The sequence below is a fragment of the Abramis brama genome (genome assembly GCF_963993115.1).
Source record: "Abramis brama genome assembly, chromosome: 4".
Taxonomy (NCBI): domain Eukaryota; kingdom Metazoa; phylum Chordata; class Actinopteri; order Cypriniformes; family Leuciscidae; genus Abramis; species Abramis brama.
This window is the reverse complement of record NC_139966.1, coordinates 2153631-2175619: the sequence shown is the minus strand read 5'-3', so window position 1 is coordinate 2175619 and position 21989 is coordinate 2153631. Positions and strand designations below refer to the sequence as shown.

The 21989-nt window shown below is 38.6% G+C and overlaps 1 protein-coding gene and 1 long non-coding RNA gene across 3 annotated transcripts in view; one reads left to right on the top strand and one right to left on the bottom strand.

Moving 5' to 3' along the window:
• Nucleotides 1-21989, top strand: part of LOC311081536 (NACHT, LRR and PYD domains-containing protein 3-like) — a 102832-nt gene that overhangs the window by 15856 nt on the left and 64987 nt on the right. The window contains exons 4-9 of the mRNA XM_084112081.1: nucleotides 24-164; nucleotides 2043-2090; nucleotides 2671-4483; nucleotides 7266-7439; nucleotides 7547-7720; nucleotides 8920-9090. Of these exons, the coding sequence (XP_083968207.1) occupies nucleotides 24-164; nucleotides 2043-2090; nucleotides 2671-4483; nucleotides 7266-7439; nucleotides 7547-7720; nucleotides 8920-9090 (2521 nt within the window). The remainder of the gene's footprint in view (nucleotides 1-23; nucleotides 165-2042; nucleotides 2091-2670; nucleotides 4484-7265; nucleotides 7440-7546; nucleotides 7721-8919; nucleotides 9091-21989) is intronic.
• LOC311081577 lies at nucleotides 12809-21181 on the bottom strand. Of its 2 annotated transcripts, XR_014605928.1 has the most exons (4): nucleotides 20014-21181; nucleotides 18366-18519; nucleotides 17765-17844; nucleotides 12809-16701 (listed from the first exon to the last, which is right to left on the bottom strand). It is a non-coding gene; the product is annotated as an uncharacterized lncRNA (long non-coding RNA). The 2 variants fall into 2 exon arrangements; XR_014605929.1 differs by having other exon boundaries at nucleotides 16374-16701; nucleotides 18366-21181.

Below are 21989 nucleotides of genomic sequence, written 5' to 3'. Positions count from 1 at the left end.
TAATCTCTCTATCTCTATTCCAGGCCAGATGAGCAGCAATGCTCACACTGGAGTCAGTGTTGATGTGAAAGCTGAAACAGGAGCAACTGTAAATGCTCCTGTACTCAAAGATAACACCATCAAAGCACTGACCATCAACTACAGCATAAACACTGCAGGAAATGGTAATATAGTTTACATACACTGCTCAAAAAAATAAAGGGAACACTTTTTAATCAGAGAATAGTATCAAGCCAGTTAAACTCCTGGGATATTGATCTGGTCAGTTAAGTAACAGAGGGGGTTGGTAATCAGTTTCAGCTGCTTTAGTGTTAATAAAATATTAACAGCAGGTGCACTAGATGGGCAACAGTGAGACAACCCCCAAAACAGGAATGGTTTTACAGGTGGAGGCCACTGACATTTTTTTCCCTACTCATCTTTTCAGACTGTTTTTCACCAATTTTGCATTTGGCTAGGGTCAGTGTCACTACTGGTAGCATGAGGCGATACCTGGACCCTACAGAGGTTGCGCAGGCAGTCCAGCTCCTTCAGGATGGCTCATCAATACGTGCCATTGCCAGAAGGTTTGCTGTGTCTCCCAGCACAGTCTCAAGAGCATGGAGGAGATTCCAGGAAGACAGACAGCTACTCTAGGAGAGCTGGACAGGGCCGTAGAAGGTCCTTAACCCATCAGCAGGACCGGTATCTGCTCCTTTGTGCGAGGAGGAACATGATGAGCACTGCCAGAACCCTACAAAATAACCTCCAGCAGGCCACTGGTGTGAATGTCTCTGACCAAACAATCAGAAACAGACTTCATGAGGGTGGCCTGAGGGCCCCACGTCTTCTAGTGGGCCCTGTGCTCACTGCCCAGCACCAGGGAGCTCGATTGGCATTTCCCATTGAACACCAGAATTGGCAGGTCCGCCACTGGTGCCCTGTGGTTTTCACAAATGAGAGCAGGTTCACCCTGAGCACGTGACAGACAGGAAAGGGTCTGGAGAAGCCGTGGAGAATGTTATGCTGCCTGTAACATCGTTCAGCATGACCGGTTTGGTGGTGGGTCAGTGAGGGTCTGGGGAGGCATATCCATGGAGGGACGCACAGACCTCTGCAGGCTAGACAATGGCACCCTGACTGCCATTAGGTATTGGGATGAAATCCTTGGATCCATTGTCAGACCCTATGCTGGTGCAGTGGGTCCTGGGTTCCTCCTGGTGCACAACAATGCCCGGCCTCATGTGGCGAGAGCATGCAGGCAGTTCCTGGAGGATGAAGGAATGATACCATTGAAGGGCCACCACGCTCACCTGACCTACATCCAATAGAACACCTCTGGGACATTGTGTTTCGGTCCATCTGACATCACCTGGTTGCACCTCAGACTGTCCAGGAGCTCAGTGATGCGCTGGTCCAGATCTGGGAGGAAATACCCCAGGACACCATCCGTCGTCTCAGTAGGAGCATGTCCCGATGTTGTCAGGCATGCATACAAGCACGTGGGGGCCATACAAACTACTGAGAACCATTTTGAGTTGCTGCAATGAAATTTCAGCAAAATTGACAAGCCTGCTGAATCAGTTTTTCACTTAGATTTCCGGGGTGTCTTTGAATTCAATCCTCTGTAGGTTGATTATTTTCATTTCCATCAAACGATGTGGCATCCTTTCGTTCATAACACATTACCCAGTCCATATTAGTATAGATATCCAGCATGATATTTTTCCCCATTGAGATCTGATGTGTTTTCAAAGTGTTCCTTTAATTTTTTTGAGCAGTGTATAATAATGACTATAATACAATTCATGTAATACAAATATAATATAATAAATTGTAATGTTTAAAAAGACACAATAGCTGTGCTTTCTGAGACAGACTGCTTATGAACAATCATATATGAAATAATGCTCAGTAGTTGTGAATCCTATTCTTAAGGAAGTTTAGTGTGTAGCCATATTGTTCAGAAATGCTTTAGGTACTTGTCACTTTATTCTTCTGTGTAATTGTGTCTATTGTCTCTTTCCTTAGTATAAATGTACTCATTTTCTCTTTCCTCACAGAGCAACTAAAAACCTTAGTGATGGAGACACCAGAGAAACAGTTAGAAGGTGCATCCATCATTTCTTCATTATAGACGTCTTAAACGATTTAGACATGTTGGATGTATTTTGAATTCAGAGAAATGTCATGTAGCTTTTCAGTTGTAAAACTATTTTTGATAAAGTTGAGGGGCACATCTGCATGTGTGTGTGTGTGTGTGTGTGTGTGTTTCTATACCTGCCTGGAACTGCTTTAGCTGTGCATTTCCTGGAAAATAATTGCACACCTTAGAAAGTTTGTCAGCCAATCAGAATAAAGCATTCAACAGCCTCTGTAGTGCAATTACATTTAAAGAACATGCATTTAATTAACATTTGTAGTTACAGTTAACTTTAGCCCTAACTGTAGCCCAACCCTTGACCCAGAAGCTAACTCTGACCCCTATAATCCTAACCCTTAACCAAACCCATAACTCAGCTCATTAGCAGAAATGTGGGAATCATCCAGAACAATGTGTAGTCACACAGTAAATCCATAGTCTTGTATTAAATGTTAGTACTGAGTAAAGGCACCTAATAAAAAGTGTGGCTTAAAAATAAAAATCTTTTTGCCTGTAATTTAATTTGCTTACATTATTTTTTTAAACAGATAATTTGCTAAAGTTTTTGGAAAACCACAAAGCCAACATGCAGAAGAAAGCAGAATGTATATTTGAGGGCAAAAAGGAAAATGAAGCAGATCTCAAAGCTGTTTACACAGAACTGTTCATCACAGAGGGAGATATGGCAGATGTCAATCAGGAACATGAGGTTCTGAAGATGGATGATGCTTTCAAGAACAAACAAACACAGGACAAAACAATTGAATGCAATGATATATTTACTGAATTGAAGAAAAAGGAAAAGATTGTGCTGACAAAGGGCATCGCTGGCGTTGGAAAAACTGTCTCTGTGCAGAAGTTCATCCTGGACTGGGCAGAAGGAAAAGCCAATAAAGATATAGCATGTGTGTTCCTGCTTCCATTCAGAGAGATTAACTTGATGGAAAATAAAGAGTTTAGTCTTCATGAGCTTCTGCTAGAATTTTATCCTGAACTGGAGGACCTGAAGGACCTGGAGAAATCAAAGTTATATAAGGAACGCAAGCTAGCATTTATATTTGATGGACTAGACGAGAGTCAGTTGTCTTTGAATTTTAAAAATAGACCATTAAACAATGTAAACAAAGAATCATCAGTAGACGTGCTGTTTACAAGTCTGGTCAGAGGGACTCTGCTTCCGTCAGCTCTCGTCTGGGTGACCTCACGACCAGCAGCAGCCAATCAGATCCCTCCTCAACATGTGGGTTTGATTACAGAGGTGCGGGGATTCACTGACCAGCAGAAGGAGGAATACTTCACAAAGAGATTCACAGATGAGACTGCGGCCTCCAGAATCATCTCACACATTAAGACGTCTCGTAGTCTTCACATCATGTGCCACATTCCCGTGTTCTGCTGGATCACTGCCACAGTCCTTCAGGATATCCTCATCGAGAACAATGCAGAGAACATCAGCACAACACTCACTGAAATGTACATTCACTTCCTGCTGATACAGATGAACATGAAGAACCAGAAGTACGATGAAGAAGAAGAGAGAGATTTTAAAACACTCTTACAATCAAATAGAGAAATTATATTAAAGTTGGCCAAGCTAGCGTTTGAACAGCTGAAGAAGGAAAACGTTATGTTCTATGAGGAAGATCTGAAATCATGTGGTATTGATGTGAGTAAAAAGACAGAGCGGAAACACACAGAGTTCACAGGAATGATCGCTGAGATCTTTAAGAAGGAAGATGGAGTTCGTGAGTCAAAGATCTTCTGCTTTGTGCATCTGAGTGTTCAAGAGTTTCTTGCAGCAGTGCATGTGTTCCTCTGTTACCTGAACAAGAACATGCAGGAGCTTCAGTTTTTCTTTGATAAGCCCAAACGAGATATCACATTACATGAGCTACTGGAAGAGGCTGTTGGTAAAGCCATGGAGAGTAAGAGAGGACATCTGGACCTCTTCCTGCGGTTTCTGATGGGCATTTCACTGGAATCCAGTCAGGAACTGCTCAAAGGCCTGCTCACAGACACTGAAGACACCACAGAGTCTGAAGACACCACAGAGAGCATCAGACAAACAACTAAATACATTAAACAACAACTACACTGGGACATCTCAGATGAAGCCTCAGTCAACCTATTTTACTGCTTACTTGAGCTCAAAGATAATTCATTATATGAGGAAATCCAGAGATACCTCGGTCCAGAAGATCATCCAGGAAGAAAACTCTCCTCTTCGATGTGCACAGTGCTGGCCTACACACTGCTGATGTCAGAGAAGGTGCTGGACGAGCTCAACCCAAAGAGGTTCACTTCATCACCAGCAGGCTACAAGACACTCGTTCCAGCTGTGAGATGCTGCAGAAAAGCCCTGTAAGTAATTACACAATTTCACAACAATTAAAAGTTAACATACAGTTGGAAATATCTTTTTGTTCACACTGTCAACTCAACATACTCAGGTTTTACTTTCACATTCGCTGATTCACTGTGTTCAAAAGTGTGTATGAAAAGGTGTCTCATAACTATGGCTTGCAGATTCTTTCCCCTGTGTGAACTGTAGTATGAATGAACCAGTGATGTTTTCTCTAAACAGATGAGGTAGACAGTGCCTCCTAAAGAAATATCATGAAAAAAAAAAAATCAACAGCAAAAAAATCAGGGTTCCCACAATTTTAAACGCTACATTTACTTTCTAAATATTAGCCTCTTGTTTAGTGTTTAAACACATTATCATCTTCCCTCTTTTTCAGATGAATAAAGGTCAAAATGACATTTAAATTACTGTGAATTTTTTTGTTTGGCTGTTATGTGTTATATATTGTTTACATTGAGAAATTGTAAAGGTTCAGGAGGCAATAGCCTATGTGAGATGTTAAAATACTCCAACATAACAAATGTCATGACCAAATTATACTCAAAATAATCATGCCCTATGTGGAGGTTTGACATGAAATGTTTCTCAATTCTCATTAAAAGCAATGCGTTAAAACCATGTCACTGGGACATTTTAAAATGCTCTACGTGGCGTTATGTACTAAAACAACAACCAGGGAAAACTATTATCTCGCACATTTTCTTGTCATCAACACCAACTACTCCTAAGACGACGGCACCGTAAACAGAGTGGAAAGACACTATTTTTATGTTGTTTCCTCCCGCATGGAAAGCTGTTATAAAGAAAATGCTTAATGTGTCTGCATCTGCATGCCTGTAAATAGTATCATTTATTACCAAGGTGTATATTAAATCTTTATTTCAATTTTAGTTAATTATATTTTAATTAATTAAGCCACATTAAGCATGGTCTTTAACTAGCCGAACAGAGGGCCCGTCACGCCTCTCTTCATCAGTTTGCACTGGCTGTTAACAGCTGCTCGCATTAACCCTCTGAGGTCGGCAATCACGCCGGCGTGATTTGCTCGTTTTTTTTCTTATCAGTTGAAACGAGACTCCAAATACTCTGTTGACTTTGATCTTACAAACCAGTTTCATACATCAATCGATCCTGTTAAGTGTGTATTATTTTTGTGTATACTCACAATAAAAACAAAGTGTTGTGCTTTTTGCCAAATAAAGAAAAATAAACATGATGTGAGTTCTGCCTTCTCTCTGTCAGTTAAGTCCATTCTGAAACGCGTCCGAAAATGAACTGTAACTCAGCGAATACTCAGTCAAACAGGCATACAGACACACAGGCATGAAGCTTGAATTCTCTTCTTTTAAATGAAGTAATTTTTATAAAAAAAAAAAAATATTCTCAGTTTATGTAATCTGTATGAAAAGAGCAAGATGTCAGTCGTTCTCATCTCATCTAATTACTTTTAATGTGACTCCGCCCACGGAGAGCGCCCACGGATGAGGAATAATAATAATGGAAAATGTACCTCAGAAGTGCTGGTATTTCGAGGAGCAACGCATCCTGAGAATACTGTAGTAAGTTTTTTTTCATTCTCAAGTGAATCGCGTTTCTGTGAATGAATGAACGGCAGAGATGCGCGCTGTTTACCACAGCTCGCAAAAAGACTGTTTAAATTTGAATTGCGTTTCTGTGTGTGAATGAATGATGATGTTTTAGCAAACTGTATTGCTATACTGAGATGAGTAAAAATCGACTGAAATATGTTTAAATAAAATGTAGGCTATTTGTATAAGCAACGTATTAAACTGCAAATTAACATTTATATGCCCTATTATTTCATAAAAACAACGTTACAGTCAGGCGAAATATGAAAGACAACATTTTGTTGACTAGATTTGGGTACAGTTTTTACTGTAGAATATACTGCCACATCAAATAAGCTTTTGTTTAGCAATTTCTGCTCATATGCTCATATATATATATATATATATATATATATATATATATATATATATATATATAAAATACTATTTTTGTAAAAAATAAAGTAATCAACTACGATGTTAGCTGTTCCAATGTTGGCTATATTCAAACTAATGAATACATATGATAATAGGCCTATAATCATTTTTTACAAAGAAAGAGTACACTTGAAATATTGTTGAAATTGTAACCTTTTTAATAAAATAGCAAAACATATTTACAAGATAGATGTAAGCAAAATCTTAAATGGTCAATATAAGTCTTCTTCTAAATATATCTTTTGTCCTTGCATTCATTCTTGGCTCAGTCAGTGTCACACCTGAATGAATGGCTCATTATGCAGAGTGGGTGGGACATTGTATTCTCAGGTGTAAACCACTCCTCGTTCACGCCCCCCTTGCATATTGGCTTTCCAAGCAAAACCTGACTGGTGTGATGTGCTCATATGTCGTGGTTCTGTTCAGCGTTCTGTATGAGCTGACACTGTCTTATGGTCTTTTTGGGAAGGCCAGTGAGGAATCCATTACAATAATCCACCCTGCTGGTGATGAAAGCATGCACAAGTATCTCAACTCAGGCCCTCAAGATCCACTTTCCTGCAGAGTTTAACTCCAACCCTGATCAGACTCACCTGCCTGCAACTTTATAGCAATCCAGATGACCTTGATTTGCTTGTTCAGGTGTATTTGATTAGGGTTTGAGCTAAACTCTGCCAGAAAGTGGATCTCAAGAGCCTGAGTTGAGAACCCCTGTTATAAACCCTACATGAATAACACATTAATATTGCTGTTTGTTTTGTTCTCCACACAGATTACATGGCTGTTATCTCACTGTTCAAACTTGTGAGAGTTTGTCTTCAGTTCTTCAATCCTCAAACACCGCCCTGAGAGAGCTGGACCTGAGTAACAATGACCTGCAGGATTCTGGAATAAAGCTTCTTTCTGATGGACTGAAGAGTCCAAACTGTCACCTGCAGACACTGAGGTCTGAATTCATATACTAACATTTTATTTTATTTTGCATTAATTATGTAAAAATAACTCTGCTAAGATTTATTCTGTATGCAATTACATTGTGCTTTTCTTGTTCAGGTGTCCCATGTGTAATTTCACTGTTCAGTCTTGTGAGAGTTTGTCTTCAGTTCTTCAATCCTCAAACACTGCCCTGAGAGAGCTGGACCTGAGTAACAATGACCTGCAGGATTCTGGAGTGAAGCTTCTTTGTGATGGAATGAAGAGTCCAAACTGTGAGCTGGAGATACTGAGGTAAATGGTTTTCCTTGAAACAATTAATATAAAAATATATTATCACAACAAATAATGATTACATTTTGTCAACAAATCTGCTCTCAATGGAATCCCAGAACAAGAAACAAAAACAACATTTGCAGGGTTGTAATTGATCATTTCCATCATTATGGACATGACATTTGCAATCAAAAAATAATGCATTCTATACCAATATTCATCATCACACCAATTAACATCATCTCTGGGGCTTGACCTTGCTACCTGCATTCTGGTGCAAAAATCTTACTTTAACATCGATCTTCTCCAGGATGATTCCTCGCATCAAAATTCCCAGTAATGTACACTGCTCAGTGGTTATATACAGTAATCCACATCCAGAGTGTTAAAAAAGTAAAACTGAAGCAGTGTAGAAGTTAATGAGATAATTAAGGTGAGAAAAATTAAAAATGTCACTTCAGGGTTTCACCCCTATACCTAAACTCACTACTTAGGTGCCTTTACCTTTACTGTTCCCTGCTAGTGGAGTGACCTGCCTAAAGGCTGGTTCACACTGTAAGATTTTGGCCACTATTTGTGTCAGAAAGGGAGTCGTAGATCCAATTGCAAGAAGGCAGTTTATTGACAGTCAGGACAGCGGAAAAAACTCAGAAAGAACAGTCAATACTCTGGTGGACTCAAAGCAGCGATCCAAAGGAGAGAGACATGAAGAGACAGGAATCAAACACAGCGTGGTAACTCAGACCGGACAGCTGGTTGAAGAAAACTCAAGGATGATCTTCGCGCTGCTTGGAAGCACAGATGAATTGCAGGAATGACTCTGCTAGGAACTCAGATACAGGAACTAGGTGAGAGAACAAAACAAGAGTGACGAACCGACACCAAGCATCTCTCAGTCCAGCTAGATGTAGGCAGCTGAATGACTGATTGAGTGATCAGCTGGTTACTAGGCAACAAACAAGCCACCACACACACAGACCCAACACCTACAAACACACCCGACAAATACGCAAAATGAACACACGGATCTATGAACCGTGACAATTTGGCTGTCAGAGACAAATTTTGAGAACCCTTGAAAAGATTCCTCTGCTCCTAGGTCCTAGAATCTACAGAAAATACAGCTGAACATACAAACTATGCAGGTCATTGTGTGAAAGAGGCTGATTTGAATGCCAAACTAATGTCATGTGGACTGTTGTTGTGTCTATCTGTAGGTTGTCTGGCTGTATGGTGACAGAGGAAGGCTGTGGTTATGTGTCTTCAGCTCTGAGTTCAAACCCCTCACACCTGAGAGAGCTGGATCTGAGCTACAATCACCCAGATTCAGGAGTCAAGCTGCTCACTGATAAACTGGAGGATCCAAACTACAGACTGGAAAAACTCAAGTATGTAGAGCATGAAGAGTTTTGATTAAACAACTCCAAAAACAGCATTACAATATTCACTTATTACAAACCAGTTACACTTTATTATAGATTACATTACTACATTTCATAAAGTTCTTATTGAGAATTTCTAGAGGTTTAGCTCTAGTTATACCACAGGGCTGTTGAATGCTTCATTCTGATTGGTTGATGAACATTCTGAAGTGTGCAATTATTTTCAGTAAATGCACAGGAAAAGTAGTTCTTCCAGAAAGACTCAGGAGGCAAGAGAACGACCTGGTGGTGGTGGGGAGGATGGGGGGTGAACGCGTCAGTTTCTGCGAACGTAGTAATGGGTGTTAACCGGGAGGATGGGGGTGAACGCGTCAGTTTCTGCGAACGTAGTAATGGGTGTTAACCAGGCTTAAATACTCCATATGTTGAGTGGTGATTGGCTAGATCTGAGGTCAATGAATGACGTGATTAATGAATGACATGATTAATGAATGACGTGATTAATGAATGAAGTGATATTAGAGTCTTTCCGGTATAACTTGCACTAGAGCTCCTATTTCTACCAGAAAGACTCGGGAGGCAAGGGAACATATGAATACGATTTATTTAACAGTTTGTATGCGAAATTAAATGTTAAGTTTCTTTGGCGTAGGCCCCGTTCGTAATCCAAATCCGAAGGGTAGAACACACTTGCAGTTCCTGCCTGAAGATGAAGGCAGGTTGCGGAGCCTACCCCAAAAGAACGGAAAGGAAAGGAAGGAAAGGAAATCGATACCCACCAGTTGGAGTATTCCTTGGATGAAGAACCTAAAATATTTAGGCAGAGAAAATAGATTATATTATTGAAAAATACACAGAAATTGACATAGATGTTATAATCTTTAAAACAGAGCTAACAATTAGTAGTCAGCTGCAAATATGGCTTGACCCCAAAAAAATTCTAACAAAAGGTTTCTCAGTGGTTTACAGTAGTATCAGATGTACTTAACCCTCTGAGGTCGACAAACGCGCCGGCGCGTTTTGCTGGATTTTATTCACATAGCACAATAAACTTAAATTTCTCCGTCATTTATGGTCATACAGAAAAAAGAAATATGAAAAAAGAATCTGTGATATTTCTTCTTTTGTATGTGTCCACTTACAATAGAATCAAAACATTGTGCTTTTGTAAAATAAAGAAAATAAACAGGGTGTGCTTTCTGCCTCTCCGTCGCGGTGAACTTTTTTTTCTTGAGCACGTCTATAAACTGAAACAAAACTCAGCGAATACCTGTCACACATTTATGAGCCATATACCTTTATAAACATTTAAGTGTGTACTTTTAAATGATTGGATTTAAACTGAAAACAAATATTCTCTGTTTAAGTAATTTGTATAAAACCAATAAGATGTCCAGCTTCTCACGAGCTTGCTAATTATTTTTAATTTTACCACGCCCACGCGCGCAAAAGACATTCACATGCAAATCTCCACATGGAACGCGAACGCGCTCATTACCTCAAAAACAAAGCACCAACAAACTTCACAAGTCTCTGCTTTTCTTTGAGTTTGAAAGACGTGCCGTGAGCTTACATTGGAATTACCTCAGAAGAAGAAGAACGCGATTTGAAGACAAGAAAGATGTAAGGTAAGAAATTCTTAATTATTTGTTCATGTTATTGTTGCATAAACTTCACATTGCAGTTGAACTGTTGCTAGATATATGGTGAATATTATAATATTTGGACCCGTGTTTACTGTTACTGTGTTTGTGGATATCTGCTCAAACGTAGATATGTATAATATGGTAACCATAATGTTTAATATTTTGGAGCGAGCTCTGGTTTTGAATGTATCATATTTGGAGCGCGATCGCGTTTGAAAAGCAAAACGCACCAAACATTGAGAATTTTTTTACTAGAGTTTTTTTGAGTTTTTACTATTATCTCATTTCATATCATCATAACGAATGGAAACATTTGAAGTAACATGATAATCAATATATTTTTCTCTAGCGTAGTTGTTACTGAAATCTTTTGGAAGATTTATAGGCTGCTATAGGTTATTGTTATTATTATTTTATGCAGCACTGCGCATAGCCTATGCTTACAAGGCACAACAAACCTGGTGTCCATTATATTATATTATATATTGTTGGAAACATTTGTGTGTGTGTGTGTGTGTGTGTGTATTCTGTGAATTTTAAAAAGCAATTTTAACCAGAAAAATCTCAAATTTATTCCCAATAAATTTTAGAACTATATTCCCTGTAGTTTCTCTTGATATCAGTATGTTCACTTTTTTTTTTCTTTCAGGGACCAGATGCCACTGAGTCCTGCTGACTTCAACATTCACATGAGTCTCTGTATATGAACATGGTAAAGTGAAAATCAAACACCTTGGAAATGAAAGGTATGTACAATGTTTTTAGGAATGGCACAAAGGTCTCTGTCTTTGGATAATTGTTTTCAGTAGTGTGCTTTTTTTGTCATTTGTTGTGTATATTTGGATTATGCTGTGTTGTAAATAAATCCAAACAATCAAAAAGCCATTCTTTTTTAAATCTCCTCATTCTTTGTGCAAGGTTGCTCAGAATTATAGGGCCTGATAGCTCCTAAAATAGGGCCATTAGGGAGTGTCTTTGTCTTTCTCAGGTGTGAAAGCCATGCGTATTAATGAGGTGATCACGCCCCTCCTGCATAAAGCTTTCTTACACAAAACACGTCTTAGACATTTTAAATCAATATATTGTCTTCTCTGAATGAGCAGTCAGGATGATTTTCACATAGTTTTGGAGCAAATATTCTAGGCTACGTGATACACTTTTCAAAAGTCTTGTGAAGAAATAATCAGTAGGGGTTTCATGACCTTATTTCAGTGACAATTTTTTTTGGTATTTTCACAAACCACGCATAAATGTCATTATCTCAAAACTACAAACTTTTACATACATGCTGCTGATATATTATTTTTTACAGAGTTTGTGCTGAATACAGTGTAATCAGACTTTAGCCATGAAAATGTCACAAGTAACAGAAATAAGCACAAATGTCAGAGCATGTCAGAACACCTCCAGGACCCAGAAAACACCTCAGACCCCAGAGGGTTAAACGAGATCTTCCTTTGTTTATTATAGCAAGGCTGCATTGTTGTCGCAAAACATGGTGATTCATTTACAAGTCCAAGCTGGACCAAGAAAGCGCTGGCTACCGCGATGGGATTTAATTCATAGAAGTGGATCATCATACGGCAAACCATAGCCTTTGAAAAATCCCCCAAAGCCAATAGAGGAAGCGGCATCAGTAAATAGATCCAAAGCTACGGACGATTCGGGAATGCCATTATAGAAAAAAGATATGCCGTTCCAGCTGTGAAGCAGGTTGTTCCAGAAACTGAGATTGGGCAGGCCCCCCTTATCTAAGACATAGTATCGCTAAATCGTGACATAATATGACACTTTTTACAAGATGTAATATAAATGTATGGTGTCCCCAGAATGTGTCTGTGAAATTTCAGCTCAAAACCCCCCCCGAACATTTATTATAGCTTGTCAAATTTGCCCCTTTTTGGGTGTGAGAAAAACTTGCCGTTTTTGGTGTGTGTCCCTTTAAATGCAATTGAGCTGCTGCTCCCCACCTCCGTTCAGAAGAGGGCCAATCCTTTACACGAGGTTCGGATAAACCGGCAATAACGAAACGCAGGAATAATTTTACTCTTCCAAAATCTCAGAAAAACCAGTAGCGAAGTGCAGCCTTACGGAGAGACTCAGGAAGAGGTTGCACTTTTAGAAGCACCTGGGCGGTTTTGAATGGTTACTGGATACATTTTTGTTGTGGAGTTACATTGATTAATCTCATGGACTTGCATGTACCGTCATGATTAACTTTTACACAAGTTGACACAGTTCCCTGAGGTCTTTATAGGACAGCTGATTTTTTTTATCTCTCTTTCTTTGGGTCAAATAGTGTTCTGTGCTCGTCTGTGCAGCAACGACAGAACAGTTTGCATGCTATGCTCGAACTTTTGTCATTGCATTAGAACTGGTTACACAGTTGTCACTTGCAAAATCCATGGACTGAAAAATAAATAAATATGGAAGTAGTGTCCATGACGTCACCCATAGTTTTCTGAAGAGCATTTTTTAAAGCCCAAAGTCGGCGGAGCTGATGGTCACCATCTTGGTAACGCGTCACTGCCGGATAAACGAAAATGGGCAAAAAGGCAGGATTAGCTGAGGTGACGTGACTCTCACTGATATCAGACAAAAGCTTGTTCGGCTGTGCAGACCGATCGGTGGCTGACTTGAGCAGTGCATGCCGGTTAGAAATGTTGTCCGACTATAATTAATGATAATAATAATAGAAAAATTTAGAAAACGTGCAGACAGATTCATTGACGTTATTGCAGAGAGGAATTCCTTTGAACACAGTAATAGGACGGCCTTTAGCATTGAAAGTGGCGCTTATAGGTTTATTACTGTGTGCAGCGACTGGAGCTCTGCTGACAAGAGTCTAAGCAGAATGATGCCCTGTACGTGGGAACTACATAATGCACAAGTCAGATTTTTTTTTTTTGGCCTGCCAAATTGGCGGAACGCAGTTCAGTGTCCGTAACGGACCGGTCTAATTTAGTGTTAGTGTGATAAAAGAGCAGGATTTGCAGAGAACGGTCTGTGATATTCATAAAATAATGTGCCCTCATATGTTTGATTAAAGTCTGCAATCATCACTTGGCATAAATCGAGATCTTCCCGGCGAGGAAATGTTTGGCAAATATCGCCTCTATAAATGCCGAAGGATCAGCAGTTTTTAAGAAAACTGCCACGTCACCGCAGTAAACCATTTGTCGCTCTGCCGCTGATGAAGGGAACAGCAGAGTTACTAAGTTATATCCTTACCTTGAATGAAGTTTGATCTTAGTAGAGGGGACACATTAACAGTGGCTGGTGGAACAAAGCACCTACCGAAAACTTGAAAACCCACTTGAAAAACTTGAACGGCAGTAGGAGGAGATCGTCTCTGCTCAGATTGCTGTTTTTAGCCCCGGGAAGGAGAAAAACCACGCGCTGGCTTCCTACACACGGGTCTCGATCCGCTTGGGCCTGGGGCTTGAGAGCGGCTGTCAGAGTCGGTGAGTTCAAAATTCTGTGTCGTTATGGCTGCAATCGAGACACGGGTGAGTGAATGCCGGCGCCAGTTTCTGCGAATGTAGTAATGAGTGTTAACCGGGCTTAAATACTCCATATGTCGAGTAGTGATTGGCTAGATCTGTGGTTAATGAATGACGTGATTAATGAATGACGTGATCTTAGAGTCTTCCCGCTAGAACTTGCGCTAGAGCTCCCATTTCTAGGCAGGTCTTGACTGCATTACAGTTCCATATCACTTTGCAAAATGATTTCAGTTATTTCAAAGGTCCTGACAGCCTACAACAGCAAAAGAACCAAAACACACAAAGACAAAGAAAATATAACAAACAACAGGATATTAATCACAAACCTTTCCATGTTCCTTTCCTACAAAATAACTTTTAATTTCGCTTTCTCCCACTCTCCCATTAAAACACACACACAGAATACAGACACACACACTCATACAAGTGCACAGAAATTTGTTGTCAGCGCTCCCCTGCGATTTCATCAGTAAAATAGTTTTGTAACTAATGTAGGATGTCTGAAAAAGGGACTGTGTTAGGTGAGGTCCAGTGGGGTGACGCATGAGCACACGACTTTTCTTATCTCAAAATATATTTATTGGCATTTTGTGCAGATACAACATCTTGTATATATAAAAATTAAATGAATCACAGCTCTGCTTTTATAAAAAAAAAAATTATATATATAAGTTCATCCTCATCTGTGTTTTCAAGAGAGTAATCAATGTTATCAATATAATTTAAAAAAGGTCTCCATGTTTTATGAAAGGTTTTTAAAGACCCTTAAGGTTAAGACTTACCCTTAGGGCCTAGAAGACCAGTCACAAAAAACTGGATCAGAACATGATGGTAGAAAATATAAATTGTTTACTATAGGAGCCAGAGCAGATGGTCTGATTAACCCAATATGCTTCCTAAATTGAACCCATATTTTAAGAGTATGGGCTACTATTAAACTGTCAGAGACATTTTTACAATTTCTAGGAAGCTGAGAGCAAATCACAAAATGAAGGGAGAATTTTGAGGAGGACAATTCCATTCGGGCCCAAACAGGGTAATCAGAAGCTCTTGAGGTGTTGGTAAGCGTGACAAAAGTAGAGTGACAAAAAATAACTTGTTAAAGAGAATGGGTATATGCTGGAAGAGATATAAAAATTTGCGCAAAATTGTCCTTTCAACCAAGTTAATATGGCCAATTAACGAGATAGGAAGAGAGGACCACTTATCTATACCCGCCTTATAAACATCAATTAAAGAATTAAAACATTTTCTAGAGATATCTTTGTGATCTTAGTGATGAATACGCCTAGATATCTTAATCCTTCTTGAGACCACTTTAAAAGTATGTTGGGAAAGTGGGAAAGGGAAAGTATTTTGGGAAAGTGTCTCAACTGCTAAATTTATAGGGAACAATTAGCTCTTTTGAAGATATAATTTGTGACCAGAGTTTGCCAAATGATGCAAAAATCTCGAAAAATCTTTTTACTCAAAGATGACTCTAAAATTAAGCAATGTATTCCTGACAGAGACACGCAGTGATGTTTCAGTGCCTTCCAACAGGAAAACACTGAAACATCACTGTATGGGAGATCTTGGTAAAGGGTCCCAAAGACTGCTCTGTCACCTACACTTTTAAAAGAAATGGCTCTATTTAGAACCAGAAATGGTTATATCACCCACTTCATATATGGAACTCCAAAATAGTTCTATATAGAACCACTTCATGGGTTCCATAAAAAGAGCCCCAAATGGTTCTTTGAATCCAAGTTAGATGGTTCTATATAGAACCATTTAAGGGTTCTTTATTATTAAACAAGTTAATTATTATTGAATAAGAAAATATAACCAATCCAGAAAATTTTAAAAGTTAAAATGTATTCAATTGATTATACAAAAATATTAGTGTCATATTTAAAATTGCACCTCTATATACTCTGTATTAGACAGCAAATTTTACATTTACATTTAAGATGTTTAATTACATTTAACCATTTACATTTAACCATTTAGTTAGAATTATTTCATTTAAGCATTGTCACTTTGCAATAAACATGCATAAGCTTGTTTATGTACATTGACAGTACTTAACTTTTACATTTATCTCTGAAATGAGGAAAAACTAATCATTTTTGATATTTGACAATGCAGATAAAAAGCAATACATGAACAATTAAAACATCTATTAAATAGCACTATAATTTACACAAGTTGACTGTACATTTTTAGTACACTTCGCTTGTGTCATGCTCTTGTGTAAGTTTAAGCATATATTTTTGAATAAAAGTCATTGTGTGCTTAATGTCAACCGGGTATTGCATATTGAAAAGAAAATAGACTGCAAACAGGCATTCCACAGCCTGTGTCATGTCAATGTCTGCCTCTCTTATGATGTTCACGTTGTCCATTATAATGCTGACACTTTCAGCCTTGAGGGGATCAGGAGAGCCAGTAAACACTATGCCTGGTGTAGGACCTTTGGGTTCCTGTAAAAAAACAAACATTTTGAGTGCTTTTCACCAATTAACAGAAGTCATCAAATAGACTTAATTTTACCTCATAATTTTCTCACCAACAAGCCAACCTATGTGTATGACTTTGTTTCTTCAGTTTAGCACAATCTGAGATATATTTAATAATAAAAAGCTTTGTAGTGTGTTTGAATGTCAACATTACTGATGACTGAAGAACATTCAACATGCTACCACGTCAGCTCCACTTTGATTACTTTGAATCTCATTGGTTCTTTCGTTCTTGTAACTGAATCGTTCATGATACAACACAGATATGACAGCTAAGCATGTGACACGCAAGAACCAACAAGCCTCTGAAGGATCCAAATTTAAGAATATGTTTTAGATCTGCTGATCCTACTTCCTTACATAACATCACATGAAAAACTAAGGTAAATTATCTCAGTTGGGTGCAATTGCCTCTATTTGTCTTTAGATGATTAGATTTAGTGGTCATCCCTAACTAAGGCTGTGTGCATGGTCAGCACCATTAAGGACAGCCCACTGAAATGCCTATAAGAAACCATGTAAAGTTAAGTTAGTCAGATCATGTTGGACGTTTCTACAGCCGCGTACAGAGGAGTTCTCAATAAAGAATAACTTCTGTTGAACGCGATCCCAACTGTCTCACTGGTCTCTGCTTCGATCAAAGAAAACTTTACAACACCTCATAATTATTGATGTGGAGCTGATGTTATATGAGCTCTGGATGTTATTTCATTTATACACAGTCTAATTATAGCAACCTATCATGGCAAATTTAATCTTTTTATCTCACTAACGTACCATTTTGCTTTAGAAGACAAGTATTAACCCCTGGACTTGTACAGATTTCTTTTATGATTTAAATTGGGGTGCTTATGACTAAGGAAGAGAGTGAGTAAACTATAGGGTACTTTTTTTTTTTTTTTTTATTGTTACAAATTTGGTATAAGGGTGAGTAAACTGACTAATATTTTTATACTTGCATGAACAGTTCCTTTAATTCAAGTCAAGTGCATCAAATGTTAATGAAACTACAGAAGACTATACTTACACTATCTACACAGTAGAGGAAGCTGACGTTTTCTTTAAATAGTGCTGGCAATAAAATGAGTGCAGCATTCCTAATGGGACCTACAAACAGATATAAATTATTGTGTATTAGGTACAGAAATCAATTAAAGGGATCGTTTACTCAAAAATGAAAATTCTGTCATCAATTACTCACTCTTGTCATTTAAAACCTATATAGCTTTCCTTCTTCAGCATCACAACACAACACAAAAAATATATATTTTGAAGAATGTTGGTAACCGAACAATGCTGGTACCCATTCACTTCTATTACATGGACACCAAACCAATGCAGGTCAATGGACACCGCCGTTGTTCGGTTACCATCCTTCTTCAAAATATCTTCTTCTGTGTTCTGAAGAAGAAAGTCATAAAGATTTGAAATGAAAAGAGGTGAGTAAATGATGACAATTTTTATTTTTGGGTAAACTATTCCTTTAATATTTGCATTATTTTAATACATGTTTTCACTCATACAGTTTATAGGAGCTACAACCTTTACATTGACAATGCAAACAATGCAACTTTACACTGGTCATGGAACAGATAGGTTGGATGGGGAAAAATATATGGTGTTGTTACCTTCTGTGGTTTCCTCTGCTGGTCCAATGAGATTGACGTAGAGTTTTTTTTTTTTTTTTTTACTTCCTTCTTTTGCACTCCTGATGATGTTTGGGGCCATTTCATTCAGGGATGTTTCCAATGTTCCAAACCTCATTGTCATTTCATGCAGCATCTTAAAAACAAAACATTTGTTTACTTCAGGTGCTTATATAGGGTGACCATATTCCAGGTCATGTCCGGCCGGGATTTCGAGATCGCCCAAAATATCCGCGATTCGGCTTTTGCTTTCTCGTCGCCATTCATTTTGTTTACATGTACACCTTTTGATTCAGTAGTACTGAATTAATTCCGATTGGTTAATCTGAATGTAGTGTTTACATGAACGCTAAACAAGTGATCGGTTGATGTGCGTGTAAGCATTGCTAAGAAAATTCCTGTGTTTTCGTCTCGATCGGGATCCGTGTGAATCAGAATGCATGACCTGCAAAGCTGGCACGTACGTGTCAGTGTCAAATAACGTAATAATGTAAACATAATGAATGGTGACTGTAGAAAGCAAAAGACGAATCCCGAGCATTTTGGGCGATCTCGAAATCCTGGCCAGATATGTCCGGGTAAAACAGGACGTATGGTCACCCTAGCTTATATCCAAATTACACACTTTCAGCCAAACAAGTTCCTTAAAGTCAGCATGGACTGGAGGTTGCAACTGACTACTTGTCAGGGTTCTGTCACTTCCGTCTGGGTTATTTTGATTGGTGACAGAGCTCTGACATTCCCAGTTTGTCCTGTGTTGTTCAGTTTGGTTATTGTGAGCACATGGCTTGTCTTGTATTCCTTGTGCCATGTGCTCTCATGTCAATTGTCTAGCCCCTCCCATCTTATCTATATTGGTTTATCTTCCCCACCTGCTTTGTTCGTTACCTTCTTTTGTTTGTTCCCTATTTAGTCTCCCTGTGTTTGCAGTCCTGTGCTGGTTCGTTGTATATATGTTCCCTCGTGTTTCATGTTCTTACCTGAGGCCTGTCTTGTTTTCCCCCACGGGGAGGTTTTGTTTGTAGTTTTGTTTTATTTTGATTGTCTATTAAAAACCCTTCTTCCTGCACTTGAACCCTCGCGTCACCATTTTTCCCATCCCGTGACACTACTATATAGTGATGTTTTTCCGAGACAGAATGTTCAATAAGAAAAATAGTGGGTGTGATACAGTAATCAAAATGACTACAGGCGTTGAATCCCATTTGATTAAAATAACATGAACTTGATTAGAAATACAGTGTAGACATCTGGATCATATTTTCTATTCAATTTGCAATTCATTTGTTGTAAAATTTCATTAAAACATTGACATTTCTACCAGAAATGATTCTGTGTCGTTATGGTGGCAATCAAGTGAACGCCGGCGTCAGTTTCTGCGAATGCAGTAATGGGTGTCAACCAGGCTTAAATACTTCATATGTCGAGTGGTGATTGGCTAGATAGTCTTCCAAGTAGAATTTGCGCTAGGGCTCCCATTTCTAAATGACCTCAATTTTTAACAGCAGTATATATCTAAAATTAAAATAATAAAATTAGAATAAGATAAAAAAATAATCTATACCGCTGTAACATCTGAGTCCATCTACAACATTCCCAATAACCTATTACAATCAAAGATTGTCCTTACCTGCAGGTTAAAGATGCTATAAATGGCTTCAGGGTCCTCGGCGGTGTCCGATCCAGTTCAGTCCGGGGTCCGTCTCACTGGGCTTTTGCTTAGTATTAATATCTAAACTATAACAAAGTAAAGTTATCTCTAGGAAAAAATCACTCTGAGACTTATTTTAAAAGTTTTTCGAATCACCAAAAATTGGTTTCGTTTTACTTAAAAAAGTTTCAGAACAATACAAAGACAATAAATTCAAAAAGGAAAAAATAACAGAAATGCGTATAGGTCTTCACCTCGAAGTGCGGCCCCGAGCAACTGGAAACAAAACCTTTTATATGGTTTGATGGGGGCCGTCTCAAGCGTTTAGGGCTGTCCCTTACAATGAAGCAATTCTTAGAAGAATAAAACAATTGGTCTGGAATATTCCATGACCCTAAAGCTGTTATGCAATAAGCATGCGTGTATAGGCTATCTCATATGCACCACCTATGCTAAAGAGCTTAATATACATTTTGACCGTTTCTTGGCCTGCAGGTGTTAAAACCACAGCCCGCTTCTCGCCTCATCACTAACTGTGAGGAGGCCTCTTTCCATCTTCTTAAACCATGCTAAAAGGTCAACTAAGCAGGCATGGCCTTAACACCTGTTGTTCCACTGAACTCACTCAGAGAGATCAAAGAAAACCACAAACACTGTGGTTGCAAAGCAAGCTTGCAACATGCATCTAGCGTTACAAGCTTCTTTCGCAAGCAATGACACTTAAACTACAAAACATTATCACAGGGCAAGTTTGTATCAAGTGATTCAAACTTCTCCTGTAAACAGGATATTTCACAATTTGGACATTTAAACTGATTCTCTAACATAACTCCCCTTACAATACTAAGTAATCTTTTATGCAATTTCTCCATCTGCCTGAGAATCCTCATAATTTGTCGGCTTTGATATGTCAGCTCGTTCAGTGGGTGTTGGGTCCTTCTTCTTCCTCTTCTCCGTTTTCTTAGCTTTATGAAGTTCTCTGGCGTGGTCTTTCTGGAGTCGTGCAACTAAAAGATCGTCCATAGATATTTCAATTTTGTCAGTTACTTTTGAGACACTGTCAGTTCCCTTTGAAACATGTAAATCATTTAGGAGAGGTTCCAATTTAAGGGATTTATCAGAAGATTTCATATTAGAATCTAGCAACACAACATATCAAATAAAATACTTAATATTTGGCAGACGCTTTTATCTAAAGGGACTTGCATTGCGTTCAATCTATACATTTATTAGTATGTGTTCCCTGGGATACCCTTTTGCATTGCTAACGCATTGCTCTACCAAATGAGCTATAGGAATTCACAGAAATATAATTACACTGGTTTTTCTTATCTGCCTGACACAAAATGTAACAATGTTTACTCACAAGCTGTGGCACTCCAAGAAAAGGAAACTGCTCCATTACTTCAGCTGCAGGCCTGTCCATAATCTGTACTCTTTTGAAAAGAGTGCGCTTCATCCGGTTCTTGACCTCAGAGTAACTGGGATTGCTTTTACGCAACTCCAGGGTGATGGCATTAATGTGTTCCCGGAAACTTGTCTCAACCTCACCCATTACTTCCAGGTCCAACACAATCTGAGGCAGGAAGACAGTATTGTGCAGTACGTAAATAGGAATCAAAGTCACAGAATAAAATATTTAAGATTGAAACATCAATCTTAAAAACTGACGTATCACTTAAGGAACACTTAACCAAATACCTCCTGTGAACAAGCAAAATCTTTATATGCCATTTTATCCAATGGTTCTCTTCTACATTTTGCACTCTGAAATAATTGTCAACATGTGTTTCATGTTAAGGCAAATTTAATCTGCCTTCGACATCAGATTTATTGAACTGAACTTGCCTTTTGTTGTTGACTAAGTCCCTCAGAATCTGTTTGTCCAGCACACTTCCTTTTAATCCCATACTTCTCCTTCATTTGCAGGATGATCGATGAGCTAACCAAGGGAA